General features: G+C 38.9%; 1 protein-coding gene across 2 annotated transcripts in view; it reads left to right on the plus strand.

Annotated features, from left to right (window-relative positions):
- LOC149191513 (Galactose oxidase/kelch repeat superfamily protein) overlaps positions 1-18720 on the plus strand; it is a 464035-nt gene that overhangs the window by 50095 nt on the left and 395220 nt on the right. For both annotated transcript variants that reach the window (XM_089404308.1, XM_089404307.1), the window contains exons 4-8: positions 8613-8751; positions 8921-8949; positions 9455-9551; positions 9647-9702; positions 9928-10035. In XM_089404308.1, coding sequence (XP_089260434.1) covers positions 8613-8751; positions 8921-8949; positions 9455-9551; positions 9647-9702; positions 9928-10035 — 429 coding nt within the window. The remainder of the gene's footprint in view (positions 1-8612; positions 8752-8920; positions 8950-9454; positions 9552-9646; positions 9703-9927; positions 10036-18720) is intronic.

Below are 18720 nucleotides of genomic sequence, written 5' to 3' on the forward strand. Positions count from 1 at the left end.
CTAGTAGAAATTAGGGAATATTTCCTCTCAGTAGGGAGGAATTGATGAGGCTTAGTCTTGTGAATATGTGTTATGTTTGTACTTTAGAAGTTTATCTTTTCGATGTTTGCTGGAGTTTGTCTAGATGAATCACTCACCTATTTTATGGTATTTTATTGGTGATTTTATCAAATTTGATGAATCTCTGATAGTTGGGTACGCCTTTTATATAAACAATACAAATCAGAGCAAAACATATGTACAATTGTGGCAATCCCTTCTCATGAAATTAGGGCATTTCAAGAGCTTCATCAATTTGGTCTTCTACCAAATGGAATCCCAGAACATAGAAACTCACTGTTGCCACCAAAAATTGATGACCAACCAACTAATAATTTGATCATCACTGTAGTTTCTTGAAGATGTTATCATCTGTGAACTGCACCCCTAGATATTGTTGTGCTCCACCTTTTTGTCAAAGATTATTCAACATTTACAACCTCAAGTATGTTAATTCTATGTCGTTCAATTTTGTGTATCCTTTTGGGCCTTTGGGGGCAGAAAATGGTTATTTTGCAGTAGGTTGCTGTCACTAATGAAGATGAGGTTTATGTATAATACCCTCATAACCATCTTTTTTTAATATCCATGTTGGGAAATCTTTGACGTTTAAAATTCTCATCAAAACAATACCTCCAATTGAAAACCTTTTACTTTGTCATTGTTTGAACATTGGATAGTCAGATACAATTTGCTTACTTGTTCATTTGATCAGGCACTTTGGGCTTACAGTTCAAGTTGAGCTAGTTCTTACTTTTGGACCATATATATACTTTTGTTACTTTTAGTCTCATACAAGCTTTGGAATGTTTGTTGTTCCAAGGATCTTATAACATAAAATAATATTTAAGGTAACACGTAGTTCTTTTAGAATTTCTAAACAAGTCATCAATAATATATTCCTTCATTCATTGTAATCTTTGATTTCCCTTCAAGAGCTAGATAACTAATGTGGATAACTGGAAATTAATGGAATGTATGAATAGAAGCTTATCCATGCAAAACCAATTTATTGCACAGAGCTAGTTTGATCTGGCCTTTGGCCATTAAGTCTTCATCAACTTTGTAGCTGTTTCAATTGAAGTGTTTCGTTACATTGGTATCAGAACAACAACAACATCGCTGCCGAATGATTGCCTGTTCTATGGCCACAACTGCTTGTTTGCATGATTCCTAGCTTCCAGTTGACTTGTCTTGCCACAACAACGACTGTCGCAGCCAAAACCGAAGTCGTCCTATCCACCACAACGACCTTCTCTACCACCGCCGCTGGGCCATCACACACAGTTCCTTGTTTGCTCCCACCATCCACCACGCGTTTGGCCCTCATTCCACTAGACCTTTTTGCTGCCATTTTCTCCTATCACTCCGAGCCAGTGTAACAAATCGTAACCTTTGGTTATCTGCACAATCCACCTAGTCTTGCTTGCAGCCGCCTGACGTCCGCCCAAACACACAGCCGCTCCCTGCCGTTGCTAACTGACTCGTGCCCCGTGGTCAAATACCCCAAGGTTGCTCCTCGTTCCCCGACTCCATACATATCTTTTCTATAATTCTTGTTCCTTGACCAACAATCTTTTTCCTCTTTCAACCCAGGATCGACTTGTCCCCTCTGCGCCATCGTGTCTAGGGCCAAATTTGATTTAATTGATGAACAATTAAGTAAAGCTAAGTTATATAGTGTTCATTTTAGGTATGTTCTATGCTTAGAGCAATTTACTTCAATTTTTCATATTAGCCCAATGACAATATTCAGATTAGCAATCACATCAGCATTATAGTAAAGTGCAGATAGAACTCAAACATAAACATCAAAAGACAAGCCAAGACAAGAGGACACAAGATGTGGCACCAGCCATGGACAAACCCCAATGTGGGGAAACCCTTGATCAATTCTTCTTATATTCTTCAATAGTTCAACAGAGAGAGATAGTACAAATACATTTGAAGTCAATACTTGACTTGCCAAAACAGGAGATCAGACATTAGATATCTTCATCATGAAGATGACACAGTGAGGTTGCAGGTCTATTGACTAGGACTGAAAATATGCAGCAGATGATAGGCCTAGAACAGCTCAACTAATTACCCCAAAATACTGAGGCTTTCCTTCACTGAGATTCTCCTTCCTTCGCTGTGTTGACCACTACTGGTCAACTACCCATGCAGTACACCCCCCTTTTCTTTGCAAAAAGGGGCAGCACCTGATCAGCGTTTCCGTGCCATCCTGCAGTCATCAGCAGCTTGATCATTTTGATTGTAAACCCAGTCTGCATGTATGAATTGTAAATAATCTTAGCAGACATGAGTCGTGTATGTGTATTGCCTAGGTGGACCTAACTTTCTAGTGGTAATCTACGTCCCGGAAGGTTTTTTGTCTCACCGATCCATGGATCGGCAGAGTTTTCCTTCAAACCTGACCCCAAAGCCGGGATGGATTTTATCATTCGAATTTTAGGAGAATCCTAGTATGTTAATCTGCTAGATTATAGTTGTGTCGCAGAACTGGGTGAGTTGTGAGGGTCTATGTTAAAGGAGTTTTCTCCCTTAAGATGTAAATTGTAAAAGTCATGATGTAATGTGTCCTGAGGGTTGAAAATGTTTTAAATCCCCTCGTGAGTCCTAAGTCCTAGGTCCTAGGTGATGTTTCCGAAGGCTTAGTTCGATGATCCATTTAAAAAAATGAATAAAAATAATAAAATAAATAAAAATTAAAAAAATGAAATAATAAAAAATTTAAAAATTTAAAAAATTAAATAAATAAAAAATAATAAAATAATAAAATAAATAAAAATTAAAAAATGAAATAATAAAATAAATAATAAAAAATTAGAAAATTTAAAAAATTAAATAAATAAAAAATAATAAAAAATTAAAAAAATTTAAAAATTTAAAAAATTAAATAAAATAATAATATTTTAAGTGAATAAATCAACGGATGAGATCAAGAGATGTCTTGATCCTCATCAAAGGTCGAGATCATTTCTACATGGATCATTCGAACTAGCCGTTGGGATCATTTCCTTTATATAGGGTCTTAGGTGGTCATTTTAGAGGATTCGATCTGTGAGTCTGATACGGAAGAAGCTCTCTTGTAAATCTGTTTCTGGTTAATAAAAGAAGACTTTGGGGTCCATATCTTGCTGGTGTTACTCTCTTAAAATGCTGTGAGATTGTTTCATTTTCTGCATATGTTATTTTCAGCCGTTAATAATAGCTTTTTGTAGAGTATTGTGAGCACAGGTATCTTGTTCACTTGCTGGGGTTTGGGTGCTGTTAGGGTTTCTGAAGTAATGGCAGGTATCTCCATTACTTCCTGAGATCTAGCAGCATTTTTGCCCTCTTTATTGACAATTTTTTTGAGCTGTGCAGAAAACATCATTGAAGGAAATTTTGTGGGCGTTCGGGGAAGTTCTCGGCTGAACCAGCCAACTCCCGCAAGCATTTTGTGTTGAGCCCAGTTGGATTTGATCCTGGGTCTATCATTCGGTTTATTTTTTAAATTTGCATGAGAGATTTTCTGAAGTTCTTCACAGTGAAAATCTGAGAATCTTTATTTCTTTAAAATATTTCTGTGCTTATTGTTGAATCTGGCTATTAAGGGGCCAAATCTGTAAATTAATTAAGCTGTTCTAGGGTTTCAAGTTTTTACTTTATACAGTTTTCATTAGGGTTTTGTTTTCGTGTACAGGGTTTTCATCAAGATCAAGATTTTCAGGAGTTCGCGGCTGCCCAGATCATAGCAATCCTCTATTTAAAATCGTGGGTCTGATCAACATGGTCTTACATGGTTGTTGAAGGCTGCAAAGTGATATTCATCCACCATCGGAAGAGAGAGCAAGTTTTATAGTGTGGGGAAAACAACGCATCTCAGGCAGCCGACTAACAGCCTCAGCATTCTCCAAAACCGTAAAAAAAAAATCCGCCATTATAGACCCTTGAGCTCGAGTTTTGGCGTAATATTTCCGCCGTCACCTGTTACGTGATCGATTTGTGATAACTGTGTTATGCACCCTCGAGATTTCCAATTTATGCGCAGTTAAAGTCGCAGAGTTTTCTCCAATCGCCTCCGTCTGGTGCTCGCACACCTGCAAACTGGTCTCAAGAGTTAAACGTTAAATCCACATGTGTGGGCACTTCGCGTGGGAGTAACAGCTTCAGAAAATCGCCTCAAATCCGTTGACCTGTGGACATAAGCACGCAGCAGTGATCAAAGCCCTGATTCAGCATTTCGATGACCATCATACGTCTGAAATTGAAGTTGCAAAAACGCTGCCGTCCGGTTGAAGCAAAATCTGTGTATCAATGAAACAACGGTGATCTCAAAACCGATTTCAAGTTCTGACAGTCGAAACGTGGTCGGGATCTCCATTTGGTTCGCCATCAGAGTTCTGGAAAGGTTACGCAGGTGATATCTTAAGTCGTTTTCCTACTTTCCTAAAGACATATGCGTGGGTAAGAAAAATCGTTTTGCTGCTACGGGCCAGGTATTTTCTCAGCGGCGTAATTTTCAGTTTTTTTTCTTTAATGGCCAGGCTTTAGTTTCGTTTTAGTCTAGGGTTTAGTCTTAGTTTCGATTTTTACTTTAGATTTTTTATTGTATTTTAAATTTAATGTGAAGAGGGTTAAGCGTAGGTTAGCGTAGTTTTTATTTCATTAGGTTTAGATAAAAAAAAAAAAATAGTTTTGTTTTATATTTAATTAGTTTTTAGATTTAAGTTTGGTTAGATTTTAATTTCTTAATAAATCGTTTTCTTTGGTTTAGATTTAAATTTTATGAAAAATAAAAAATAAAAAGATTTATTTATAATTTTTTAGATTTAGTTTTATTTTTAAAATAGTCTAGTTTTAGATAAATTTTAGATTTCATTTTTTTTTAACTTTTGCTTTATAAAAAAAAAAAAAAAAATTTGAAAAAGTATAAAAAAAAAAAAAAAATTTTGTGGAAAATTTTCTTCGTCAGATCCAGTCATTTTCGGGATTTATCATCTTTCATGCTGAGATCTAAAATTTTCAAGTCGAGATGCGAATATGATATCTGGTTAATAATTCATGATTCTCGTGGTGGTTTAAGGCTTTCATCTTTTCAAAATTTTCAGTTGCTGGATATCGTTTTGGTCATTCTAAGAACATTGTGATTTAGCTGATGATAGATGATTGCTGTTCATGGTCCATATTTTTTATATCATTTAACAAGTAATCGTTTTAACCACAATCTCTTAAGGCACTGGTCTGCTAAATTAATCAAATCCATTAAGTGCTTTTTATATCGTATCTCGTGTCTCCCAACCAACTGGTCGACAGTTGGTCTCATCATCTCACAGGGACTACCCCCCTTAGCCGCGGGAGACAGGCTTAAACGGAGGGATCGGGGATCAGAGTGACAGCCCCCGGTCTGAGCGTTGTCGTGTCAATTCGCGCGACAACACGCTGCTTCACTGATCTTGACAAGGCTGCTCATCTTTCTGAACGCAACACTTAGAGACATTCAACTGTTGGCTATGGCTTGCAGCCTAGCCCAATGGTGGACTATAGCTTTAGTCCCTCCAGAGTCCAAACAATGATCCAAACAACCCTTAAGCAGTAGTCCCTAGCTCCTCCCTATTGCGGATACTTTTGCCCAGCATATCGAGTTCAAGAACAACTTGAACATACCCAAACAATACTGAAATGGCCACGCTGTCACCTACAACAATGTGGCATTATCCATTATGACAACGGCTAGGTGACTGCAGTTAGGTTGCGTGTAAGGCCTCCTTCTGGACTGCAACTAAGCCTTCTTATGACAGCTGTTAGGACTGCCTTTGACCATCCTCCTGTAGCTGCGTATTAGGGTCTAGATGCTGCGGAATAGGATCACTCTCTAGCTGTGAATTAGGGCTCAATAGTCTACGGATTTAGGCCACCTTAGGACAGTGTATAAGGGCCTCTTTGAACAGTGAATAAGGGTCACCCTTAACTGCGGATTGAAGCCTCTAAAGACAGTGGATCAAGGTCTCCTTTATGCTGTGTTTGAGGGTCTCTTGTGACAGCGAGTTAAGGTCCCTTCATGACCTGTAGCTAGGGCATTTAGGACAGCGTATGAGGGCTTATCCTTCAGCTGTGTATAGGCCTCCTTTACTGCGGCTAGGTCTCCCTCTAGGACAAAGAATTAGGGCCTCCTTTGATCTGCATTGAAGCTTCCTTAGATAGCATATCGGAAACCTTTTCTTAACAGTGTTTAGGGCTTACACTTCATTGCTAATTAGGCCTCCTCCTTGACTGCGGCTAGGGCACGATTAACTGTGGCTAGGGCACCTCCAAGACTGCAACTGTGTCTCCTCCTTTAGGACTGCGTGTAGGGTTATCCTTTAGACCTCAACTTCCACTAAAACCCAAACGAGTGGAGAGTAAGATCACAAGAGATGTGTGACAAAATGACTTCAATGCCTCTTCTATTTATAATAAAACGTTGAGGATGGGTTGGAGTAATTTGGTTGCTGGCCGACCTTGACGAATTGTCACATAACACAAATAAATTCATATCTCTATGAATACATGTTGGAATTGGATGATCTTTAGATCAATCCTACACCTCTCGACGAGAGGAATCCAAGAACAATATCAGCTGCCATAAATAAGTAGACCCACATGGAGTTTGGCCCTAGTTGCCAATTTTAACATAGAGTTATATAAAATAATATTAATATTATATATAAATAAAAACTTATTATTACTATATATATAAATAAGTCACAAGAAGGAAAAAAAAACATCTAATAAAGTCATGGTTATATATATGTAAGGGAGTTAAAAGAAGTTAAAGAGTTTAGAAAAAAAGAAGTCAAGAAAAAGCAAAAAGATGCATGCCACAAAGGACTGTGGATTCTTTTCAAAATGTCCTTTTTGTTTAGAAGGATATCCTAATTGTCTAGAGTCACTTAGAAATCAAAATGTCATATGCACAAAATGTTACAGAACTTTTGCTTTAGTCGAATATTTAAGTGATGCACAAAAACAATCGTTAGCAAATGGTACATAACAATTAATGACAACATGCAGATTTTAATAAGGAAATGAAGAAAACGGAATCCAAATTGCAAGTTCAACGCCCATCATCACTCCTACAAAACAATGTAATTCAGTGTACCGAGAACAGATGGAAGATCAAGAGAAAGACAAAATAGCCAACTTCGGCAAAATGAGAAAGTGTTACAACAAGAATATAAGGATCTTGCAGATATGCATGATAAGGAAGTAATGGAAAAGGATGAAGAAATTTCTCGCCTCAAGAACCACGTTGAAAAATTACTTGCACAAGTGAAGAAGACTAAAGTCACAAAGAAGAAACTCAAAAAACACCTATCATAACAAAAAGAAGAAAACTTATGTTTAAAGAACCTTAATAAAAATTTATTAGAACAAATCAAAAGTTTAAAACATGAAGAGAAGGATACTAAGAATAAAGTCAACAATTCAGAAAGTGAAGAACTTTTACGTCTAAGGAATCATAATCAAAACCTCCTTTCTCAAATAAAGAAGCTTAAAAGTGACAAGAAGTCGCTAAAAGGCAAATTAGAACAATTTACTCAAGAAGAAGTGTCGATGTCTCTAGTCGTAATAGTCCAAGTTGAAGTTAAAGGATCACAACTCAAGAAGAGGATAAATGAGTCGAAGTGAAGACATACTCAGTTGCAGTTCAAAAGATAGAAATTCCAAGTGATGATTTAGTAGACAACTTAACAATATTAGTGCTTGAAGAAAATCAAGAAATTGCCACACAAATGATAACGAAAAGTCAAACTAGAAGAACTCCTTATTGACATCCAAATCACAAAAACAAACATCTCAATCAGCCTGCGTATCTGTATCACTTAGAACATAAACAACAAACTTATGTTCCAAGGAATACTGAAGTTTATGCAATCCATTCCTATGATAACAATTCATCACAAGTTTCCAGTAACCACAAGATTCCACAAAAGATCAATTTAGGATGGTCAGATCCCTTCTCCGTGCAACAATTTTGTATATCACTTGAAGGATCTTATCATCTTGTATCAACGAAGATGACAGATCGAAGAATTCCAAAAGATGCAAATAGATTACAAAGACAAAGAACAGATGATACATCTAATCAACAATAAGCTTTGAGGACAAAACTTTTTGAAGAGGAAGGCAATGTTATGAAAAAAATATATATAAATAATATTTGTAATAATGGTTAATTAATTAGTGATTAATATAGAAGAGTCATGTCTCTAAGGACATGACCAATCATGAAAGGGTACCTGCCTAGGTATATATACAGGACCCTCAGTTGTAATCACATCATCTCACTGATATTCAAATATTATATATAAATTACTTGTCCTACAATGTATGTGTTTGTCTTTGAAGTATTCTGAATATTATAGAGTACGAACTTTGTTTGTTACATTGTTGGCCATAGAAAGTTCCTTTTGGTTATTTTAATAAAAGCAGTGGCTTGTATCTTATGCTTATTGACAAAGCTATATTCTTGGTTAATTGTTTGAATTAGGTATATAAATTTCTTGCTTGGTCTTACTTTGGCAATTTCTATGTATTTGCAGAAAACAATATATGGTTTAAGCCAGAGTGCACGGGAAATGAAAATGATGGACAGGTGGGTCCATGTCCACGCGCTTTCCATGTTGCGGTTGCTATAGACTGTCACATGTTTATTTTCAGTGGACGTTTTGGCCGCAAACGGTTTGTTTGCCTTTTCCTTTTCTACAATCCTAGCCTTGCTTTTTTCCCTTATGTTTTGTATCAGAATTTAGGTCTTTGCCACTTAAGATATCCATAAGCAGTCTACTAAAGATGTGATTGTGTTTACTTTCTTTTAACAAAAGATATATTTCATGCCTCTCCATGTCAGGCTGGGAGACTTTTGGATGCTGGATACTGGTGAGATTCAAGAATTTTATTTACTCTGGCAATAGAGGTTTTATATTCACTTTTTCTTTTATTATGTATGAAGGGGCATTGCATTGTTTTTTGTCTTTTTGGAAGTTATAATAATCCTTGAGAACACTTTTCTGACTAATGAACAGAATGTGTTAAGAGATTAACTTCTAGGTTGAGGAAAATTTGAAAATAGCACAACTTACTTCATCCATTTGTGTAGACATAATTTGTGACTAATGAACAGAATGTGTTAAGAGATTAACTTCTAGGTTAAGGAAAATTTGAAAATTTTACAACTCACTTCATCCATTTGTGTATACATAATGGCTGTTAAATATACTATTCCTTCATATGGTGTTGAAATGTGTGGATTAACTCCTGTGCCTTTGGTATCTTGGTCTGTCAAATAATTTGTTGCATATGCTCTGATTGATATTTTGCTACGTGTTGGACTTAGAAAGCAGACATTTGCAGTTGATGTGACATAATCCTCTGTTATTTCTAGATATCTGGCAGTGGACAGAATTATCAGGCTATGGGGATTTACCACCACCTCGTGACTTTGCTGCTGGTGCAGCTGTGGGTAACCGAAAGATTGTTATGTGGGTAACCATAATGTTTGTCATGTAGAATACTATGAGTAATTCATTTTACAACCTTAAGTTGTCATTGTGATTGAATATTGATTGCAATGTAGGCACGGAGGATGGGATGGCACGAAATGGCTTTCTGATGTTTATATTTTGGATACAAGTAAGTCTCCTTTTCTATGCCCATGAAATTCTCAGTTGTGCATTATAAAATCCTTACATGTTTTGTTTCCCTCTGTTGTATTCAATGGCACATCAAGGAAAGATAGTGGCCTTGGAGTGTTTCATAGTACATACATAGTACATACTACTCTTTACCTAACTGCGCTTGTTTGACAGATCTTTTTTGGATTGAACTAACTGGTTGGTAAAATTTATGGGCCAGCAGTGTCACTTGAATGGACACAGTTGCCTATTACAGGGTCATCACCACCACCTCGTTGTGGCCATACAGCTACTATGGTTGAGAAGCGCCTTCTCATCTTTGGTGGTAGAGGTGAGCAATGATGCCAATTTATAGCTCTTGTAAAAGGAAGTTGTGTGAATCATTATCATGGCTGAATTGCTAATGCATCTCCTCGAAGCATTTGAAGTAAATTCGTTATATCAAATGGTTCTTTAATACTTAAACATATTTAAATATGCAAGACAGCTGTTGCATTTTTTAGAGTCAATTTTCTGTGGCATACATGGATAGTTAAAACTTTCAAAATTGCTACCATTAGTGGATATAAATGGATAGCATGATTTCTTTAAATTGCCAACGTAGCAAAAGTTGGGAATGTAAGACTAGTACAAACTGCAGCTTTACACTTTGTGGGCATTTGTATATTTTAGTCATTTAGATTGGTTCAAGAAAAACTAGGAAACCATCTAGTATTGACCTATTATATTGGGTGAAAATTTGGATATTCACAAATATTTGAATATACTACTAAGAATGAGAAGTCATTTGCTTCCTTCATGGAGTATGAATTAGTTCCTAATATCCTACTGTATTATTTTTATGTTTCATTGTGACATAGTATAAATGAATTAGCAGGTCATTTTTGTGAGAATTTCCTGGAATTTAATTATAGTTTCCTTTTATTTGAGCTTAGTTCTGTCAAACAGAGCCTCTTTATAGTTCACTACTTTACACACGTAATGTCACTTTGCCCTTTTTTCCTTTTATTAGAGCCTGCTTGTGAGAATATGAAAATGGGTCATCTTTATGAAAAGGGCTTCAACATACCACTAGACCACAGCCCAATAGACTGTATTTCTTGTGGAAATTGCTTCATATATTATTTTAGAGAACCAATAAGTAAGGGTTCAAAAGGGTTATGTCATGCAAACAACACTATGAAAGTCCTAGTCCACAAAAGGTCAGCGATTATATGAGACTGAGCCCGCATAGGCAGGGACTGAATTTCATGTTGGTGTATTTGCAGGAGTAGAAACAATTCTTTCTTGAATCTCTGCAAATCCCCAAGGGAAGGAATGGGGAACCTCATTGAATGTAATATTACAGCAGTGTTTTCACATGAAGCTAATTGCAATCAAATGAACTGAAAACCAAATTAATTTGCAGCTGTCCCAGACCATCTATATGTCCCTTAGGAGAGCCACTTTACATGAGAACAGAGTACAAACAGAGAATACTCTTCACCCTAAACCAAGCCCAAAAGATCTGGGCAGGCTGATGTTTCCAAAATATATGTTTAACTGTCTCCTCCTTACTGCAAAATACACAGCTGTAGTTAGTAATGACAACCTTGTGCAATGTGCTCTTGACAGCCAATCCTTGATGAATCTGTTGAAATGTGTAGCTTGGGAGGTATTCCCATAATCCCTGGGGTACTGGGTTTGTGAGGAGTTGACCCACAAAAGTGGTTTGTGGGCAATGTACCCAAAGTTGTGGGCGCAAGACCAAGAGGAGAAATTAATAGTTTATTCATTGAATGCATGAGAGGCACCCTTGAAGGGCTAAGGGGCACCTAATGTTGAAGTTTCTAAGTTTACTTAGTTAGAAACCCTCCATGCACTTTATCTGATTTATTCCTACCTACTTGTTCTGTTACTTAACAAGTTATTTACAATGTAAATACTGAAAATAAACACCAGTGCATGCTCAACATATTACAGATCAACAACTGAAAGAAATAGAAACAATCACACCAAATGACACCGTTATTTTTGGACCAATGTCACCGGAAAAACCCAATGTGGGAAAACCGATGTAGCTATCTGAGGGTTTTTTTATTAAGCAATATCAAAGTACAATCTGGGTGCCGAAATTGGGCTACCCAATAGAGAATTTCCTTGGCAGTAATACCTCTTAGTTTCTGACAAATTTCCCGGTTGAAACCGCGGATAGTCCTTCCGGCAGCTCCTCAGCACCAATCTGCCCCAGAAACCCCAGGGTCAACCTTTTCTAGACTATGTGAGCTCCTCTCTGCCCAGCGCTGGCCTTGCGTCATCCCGGATGGGTCTGCGTCAGCTTTAGGAGGCCCTGCATTAGCCTTCTGGCCCTCTGCGTCAGCAACGCTGGCCTCTCTGAGGCTCTGCGCAACTCCTGACTACCTCTGCATGGCCCTGTGTGAGCTCTGTTTGCTACTGCGTCATTTTCCCCGGCTATTGCGCTGCTCTCCCGACATTATCTCTGCCTCTCTGTCTCTCTGTACTCAATGCCCCTTAGCTGCAACCCCCGATCACTAATTCTATCTCTCTTAGCAAACCCCTTTCTAGAGAATAGAATGACTGATACTTCGGTGTGTTCTCCAAGTGACCCTCAAGCCTCCTCTTATACTTTTCTCGTTGACATATCAACGATCGAGATTAAGTCCCTAATCAATGGCTAAGATTAGATCTGGCTTGATCCATGTCTTTTTGACCATTCTAACACAATTTCATATTTTTTTTTTTTTTTTTTTCTATGTTAAGACTAACCTAAGTACCCACGGGGGATTTGAACCGGTGACCTATCGCAAGGAGTGTCTTAACAAGGCACCCATTCACCGTCAATCCAAAGCCCCGTGGGCCTAACACAATTTCATATTAATTCACATTAATATTTTAATTTCCCTAAGTTTAGACTTAGGGACTCCATTAAAAATATTAATTATTTTAATATCTCCTGAATTATTTAGAATCTGCCCAAACCCTTTCTGGGTATTGGAGATCTCATGTTCCCCAACCTCTCCACCAAATTCGTGGCTAGAGCACATCCGATGCTACCCCAAATCAGCACTCCCTCTTAGCGAGGAGTGTGCTCTAGTAATACTCCTCACTGAGTATCACCTTGATCATTCGACATCGGTCCCTGTGTTGATGCTAGGCCCGCTGCCCATCATCCTCTACATTGCTGCATCCTGTACTGCTACCCATGGCTCTTCCACTGCCACTGCTGCATCTGTACAACAACTCCCTCTGCATCCGTGTTGCTGCTGGTCCTTTCTTCCAACATTGCATCGGCACTGCAACTCCTCTCATCATGCTGCCCACTGTTGCACTACAACTCAGTTACTGAGAAGTAAGTAACTGATCTCCCAACTCTGACCTCTCTGTTGGGCTAGAGACACTCGTTGATGTTGAAGCTCCCTCTACTGCTGACAAGTGCTCCCTCTTTGATCTCTGCGCTGCTGCAACAACTCCCTACATCTCGCACCATTGCACACGTTTCTGTGCCATCCTGCACTGGTGCAACACTCCCGTGCCTCTCACACTGCTGCAACCTGTTAGCCTCTCGGGACTCCTGCACTGTAGCTCTCTCTGCCGCTTCATCCGTATCCATCTCTACCCACATCAGCCAGTCTTGCTACTCCTCTTTGGGGCTCCCGTAGCAATGTCTAATCCAAGAGGCTGGGTACCTCGAGGATCCTGCTCCTCATCGCTTGTAGTCCTCCTGACTACAGCTCGATGTCTCCCCACTTCCGCTCAAGTGGTGCCTGTGCACTGATGGTACTGTCATCGTTTGTCAACACCTCCTTCTCTGCCCTTGCTGGCGCTACCTTAGTCTCAGAAGACTCTCCCCTACTCTTCTTCCTTGGACACTAGGTCGCATAATGACCCAGCTCCCCACAGTGGAATCACTTGATCTTGGAGAGATCCTTCTTCTTTCGCTTTTCCTACTTTCCCTCAGATGCTAGGGCAACATCGTCCTCCTCCTGCTTGACTTTGATCCCTTTGCTGCTGCTACCTGTATTCGACTGCCATCTGATCTCTTCCTGGTGAAGAGTCGCCCACATCTCATCCCAAGGTGGGAGTGTCCCTCTTCCCAGTATACTCTGGACAAATACCTCCCAGTCTTCTGAGACAACTTTCAGGGCTGTCCTCACCATCAACTCCTGATACGACGTGGCTTCTATAGCAGTAAACTGATCTCGGATCTCATTCAGTCCTTTGAGGAAGGTGTCAATCGGTTCTCCCTTCTTCTGATTCTCAAGTAACATTCTTCTCTGCACAGAAGTATGCTGGTACAATTTCTTGAGGGCCTTCCACATCTCATATGTCGTTTCCTTCTCGGCAACGTGTGGTACTACATGGTCCTTGACCTCGTCAAGGATGATGCTCTTGGCCCTTGCCATTGCCTCCTCGTACTTGTCGTTATCATTGGGGTTGACTGGGATAGATATAACCTTCAAGGCGATGTTCTTGACACGATTTCTGTCAAGTACGGATAAGATTCTGGCCTTCCAGATTGCGAAGTTCGACGCTCCGTCTAGTCTATCCTGGTCTCTTACTCCGTGTAGTGCCATGATGCTCTTCTACTTCCCTCCTTGAAGTTCTCTGTTCGACTCCTCCGAGTCTCTACTTCCCGTTTGGAAATTCTCTTCTGGACTCCCTCGGAGTCCCGATTTCCCTCCTGGAAATCCTTTTGCCGCTGTTGAGATGCCCCCTACTCTGATTGTCTTGTGCAACTGCACCACTGATCTGGGTTCCTCTGTGACCTGCAATCATGCTCTGATACCATGTTGAAGTTTCTAAGTTTACTTAGTTAGAAACCCTCCATGCACTTTATCTGATTTATTCCTACCTAGTTGTTCCGTTACTTAACAAGTTATTTACAATGTAAATACTGAAAATAAACACCACCGCATGCTCAACATTTTACAGATCAACAACTGAAAGAAACAGAAACAATCACACCAAATGACACCGTTATTTTTGGACCAATGTCCGTGGGAAAACTCAATGTGGGAAAATCGGTGCAGTATCTGAGGGTTTTCTTATTAAGCAATATCAGAGTACAATCTGGGTGTCGAAACTGGCCTACCCAACAGAGAATTTCCTTGGTAGTAATACCTCTAAGTTTCTGACAAATTTCCCCGCTGAAACCCCGTATAATCCTTTCGGCCACTCCTCAGCACCAATCTGCTCCAGAAACCCCAACGTCAGCCTTTTCTGGACTGTGTCAGCCCCTCTCTGCCGAGCGTTGGCCTTGCGTCACCCCAGATGGGTTTGCGTCAGCCTTAGGAGGCCCTGCGTTAGCCTTCTGGCCCTCTTTGTCAGCAACGTTGGCCTCTTTGAGGCTCTGCGCAGCTCCCGGCTACCTCAACCTGGCCCTGCGTGAGCTTTGGCTGCTACTGCATCACTCTCCTCGGCTACTACGCTGCTCTTCCGACACTATCTCTGCCTCTCTGTCTCTGTGCTCAATGCCCCTCAGCTGCAACTCCCGATCACTAATTCTATCTCTCTTAGCAAATCCCGCTCTAGAGAATAGAATGACTGATCACTCTGGTGTGTTCTTCAAGTGACCTTCAAGCCTCCTCTTATACTTTTCTCATTGACATATCAACGGCCGAGATTAGGTCCCTAATCAATGGCTAAGATTAGATCTGGCTTGATCCATTTCTTTTGGACCTTTCTAACACAATTTCATATTAATTCACATTAATATTTTAATTTCCCTAAGTCTAGACTTAGGGACTCTATTAAAAATATTAATTATTTTAATATCTCATGAACTATTTAGAATCTGCCCAAACCCTTTTTGGGTATTCGAGATCTCATGTGCCCCAACCTTCCACCAAATTTCGTGGCTAGAGCACATCCAATGCTACTACCCCAAATCAACACCTGAGTCTTCGATGGGGTGGTGAAAGCTGAATGAAATGGAATTTATTTCTAATAATAATGGCTTTTTGTGGTTTGGTTCAAGTCAGCTTGATCCATGAGATATGACCCTTGGTGGAGGATGATACCACCTGAGATCACTGTAAGTATAAGAGGATTCAAATTCATTTGTCACACACCACAAGTGCATTCATCAAAGAGAAGATAAATCTGAGATAATCACAGACCTAGAGGATCTGACCTAGAGAGGAGGATGAGTTTTGTCTTGTTTCTATGTTCTGGTACAGGTCAAAGGTTAGGAGCTGCTGGATGTGACTTTGGACGAAGTTCTGGGCATATGTTTAAGGGCAGATCTCTGTGACAGGCCGAGTTTGAATCCTGTTCCTTAGTTGAGGGCTGAGACCCCTGTAAGTAGGGCCATGAGGTCTAGACTCTAAATAGTACTGAAGTGAGGGACTCATGTCTTTAAGGAACAATGCATAGGTTTAAGGGCCTAGAAGGGAGGCTTGTGCAGGGTTTTGAGGATTGTTGTGGGCCAAAGTTAGGGCATCCCTGAGGCTGTTACAGGAGCTCTAAAGAGGGCTGAAAACCTCAGTATTTTCTGTGCACAGTACCGAGATTTTCAGGACTGTGTGGAGGGCCTTGAAAAGGTTGTGGTTGGGTCTTCTATGGTGATGATTGCAGAAGTGGTTGCCTAGAAGAAGTCTGTCCTATGTGGAGGTTTGGACAGCATTGTTGTGTGCTTGTGTAAAGTGAATTGGAGGAAACAAAATCACTATGTGTTGCTGAAGTTGACAGTGATTTTGTGTGTGAATATTCACTGTGTTGTAGCAGACTTTGAAAAGCCGTAACTACAGTGATTACAGGTGGTTAATCACTGTTGTGTGGACTGATTTGTGTAAGCCCTAAGTACATTCCCTTCGTGGAGCAGGTGGACAGTTAGTGGGCAGTTTGATTGAGTGTAAGTTCAGACCAAGATTACTTGGGAGCAGGAGCGGGAGCGACATTCTCAGAAGCTCCCGGTTTGGGAGCGATTTCAGGAGCGTTTTTTATATAATATACATTTTTTTATATTTTGATGCATATATGTCCACAAAAGCATGTAGAATGATGAACTAGATATAAAAAACATAGATTGAACCACATAACAACGATCATCTAGAAGTTATAATCTTAATCAGCCATGTCCACAAGTTAGTAACATAGTAACATACAACATATTGAGTCTCATGATTCATCAATCTTAAAATTTCAAGTTTTCAAAATTCAATATATAACATTTATCATCATTGATCACCAAAGTTGAACTTGTAAGCTAAGTGTAACCATTACAACAAATAATATCTAACATGAAATGAAATGTTATAAAATGAAAATGAAATGAAACAACTTTCAACTTTCACAAAGCATCATATTCATAATTCATTACTAATGAGCTATAATTGCCAACTTCAAACTTAAATTGTCATATATTGTTTAAAAAAAATATCATAATAAATATGAAAGAGTCAATAGTTATAAAAACTACTAGAAACTAGAGAAGGCAAGTAAATCTATTATCTACTGCTAATGCTTGGGCCTCTTGCCGCCATGAGAAATGTTTAATTCTCTAGTCTTGTTGGAAAATCAGGATCTTTGTCATTAATATCACCCTCTAAGCATTAATATCCAGAGGTATCTTTGTCATTACCTCTGGATCTGTATAGGGATCTTTGTCATTAATATCACCCTCTAAGCATTAACATAAGATAGAAAAAGTATAGCATGTCAGTCAAGATTTTGTTTGAGTGATGCGTACATTTTTAGGAGGGTCATGATAGAGGAGTTCGACAACCAATGTCACTAACATCAAGGTACATAGAGGGATTGGTGCTCTTGATTAAATACAAGTTCCATATCCTAATACATGACAAAATCCAATGGAAACATTGCAATCCCCCCAATCCTGAAATCCTAAAAAACTGATAAGTCTGCTGGATTTTGAATGAAATCCAAAATTCTACTTTCTCCATATGAAATCCAATGAAGTCGGAACCACTCTCAAACATCTTGAGTCATTTCATGGTAATGTTAAAAATTTAAGTAAACTCATAGTTGCGGGGGAGCGCCTCCTCCCCCCCCTCGATCCCGCTCCCAATCTGCGCTCCGGGCGGGAGCGACTCGGGAGCGGGTCGGGAGCGCGCTCCCTAAAAACAAATCGCTCCCTGCCTTTTTGGGAGCATTTTCGGGAGCGTTTTGCCTTTTTTTCAATTTTTTTTTTGCAATGATGTTCCAAATGCAATTTTTTTTCAAAGAAACAAATAAGTTTTTAGTGGGGCAGCTTAATGATCAAGTCTGTGGCCCTAGTATTGATATGCGATTCATGGTAATGTTTAAGTGACAGTCTCTTTAATCTTCATTTTCATCCTTTTACTTAAATTTTTAACATTACCATGAAATGACTCAGGATGTTTGAGAGTGGTTCCGACCTCATTAGATTTCATATGCAAAAAGTAGAATTTTAGATTTCATTCAAAATCCAACAGACTTATCAGTTTTTCAGGATTTCAGGATTGCATTTTTTCCATTGAATTTTGTCATGTGTTAAGGTATGGAACTCGTATTTAATCAAGAACACCAATCCCTCTATGTACCTTGATGTTAGTGACATTGGTTGTCGAACTCCTCTATCATGACCCTCCTAAAAATGTACGCATCACTCAAACAAAATGTTGGCTTGACATGCTATGCTTTTTCTATCTTATGTTAATGCTTAGAGGGTGGTATTAATGACAAAGATCCCTACACAGATACAAAGGTAATGACAAAGATACCTCTGGATATTAATGCTTAGAGGGTGATATTAATGATAAAGATCCTGATTTTCCAACAAGACTAAAAAATTAAACATTTCTCGTTGTGGCAAGAGGCCTAAGCATAAGCAATAGATAATAGATTTACTTGTCTTTTCTAGTTTCTAGTAGTTTTTATAACTATTGACTCTTTCATATTTATTATGATATTTTTTTAAACATTATATGACAATTTAAGTTTGAAGTTGGCAATTATAACTCAGTAGTAATGAATTATGAATATGATGGTTTATGAAAGTTGAAAGTTGTTTCATTTCATTTTATAACATTTC

The sequence above is a fragment of the Pinus tabuliformis genome, chromosome 2_2 (assembly GCF_031772625.1).
Source record: "Pinus tabuliformis cultivar Carrire ecotype Pingquan chromosome 2_2, CPIR1, whole genome shotgun sequence".
NCBI classification, from domain to species: Eukaryota; Viridiplantae; Streptophyta; class Pinopsida; order Pinales; family Pinaceae; genus Pinus; species Pinus tabuliformis.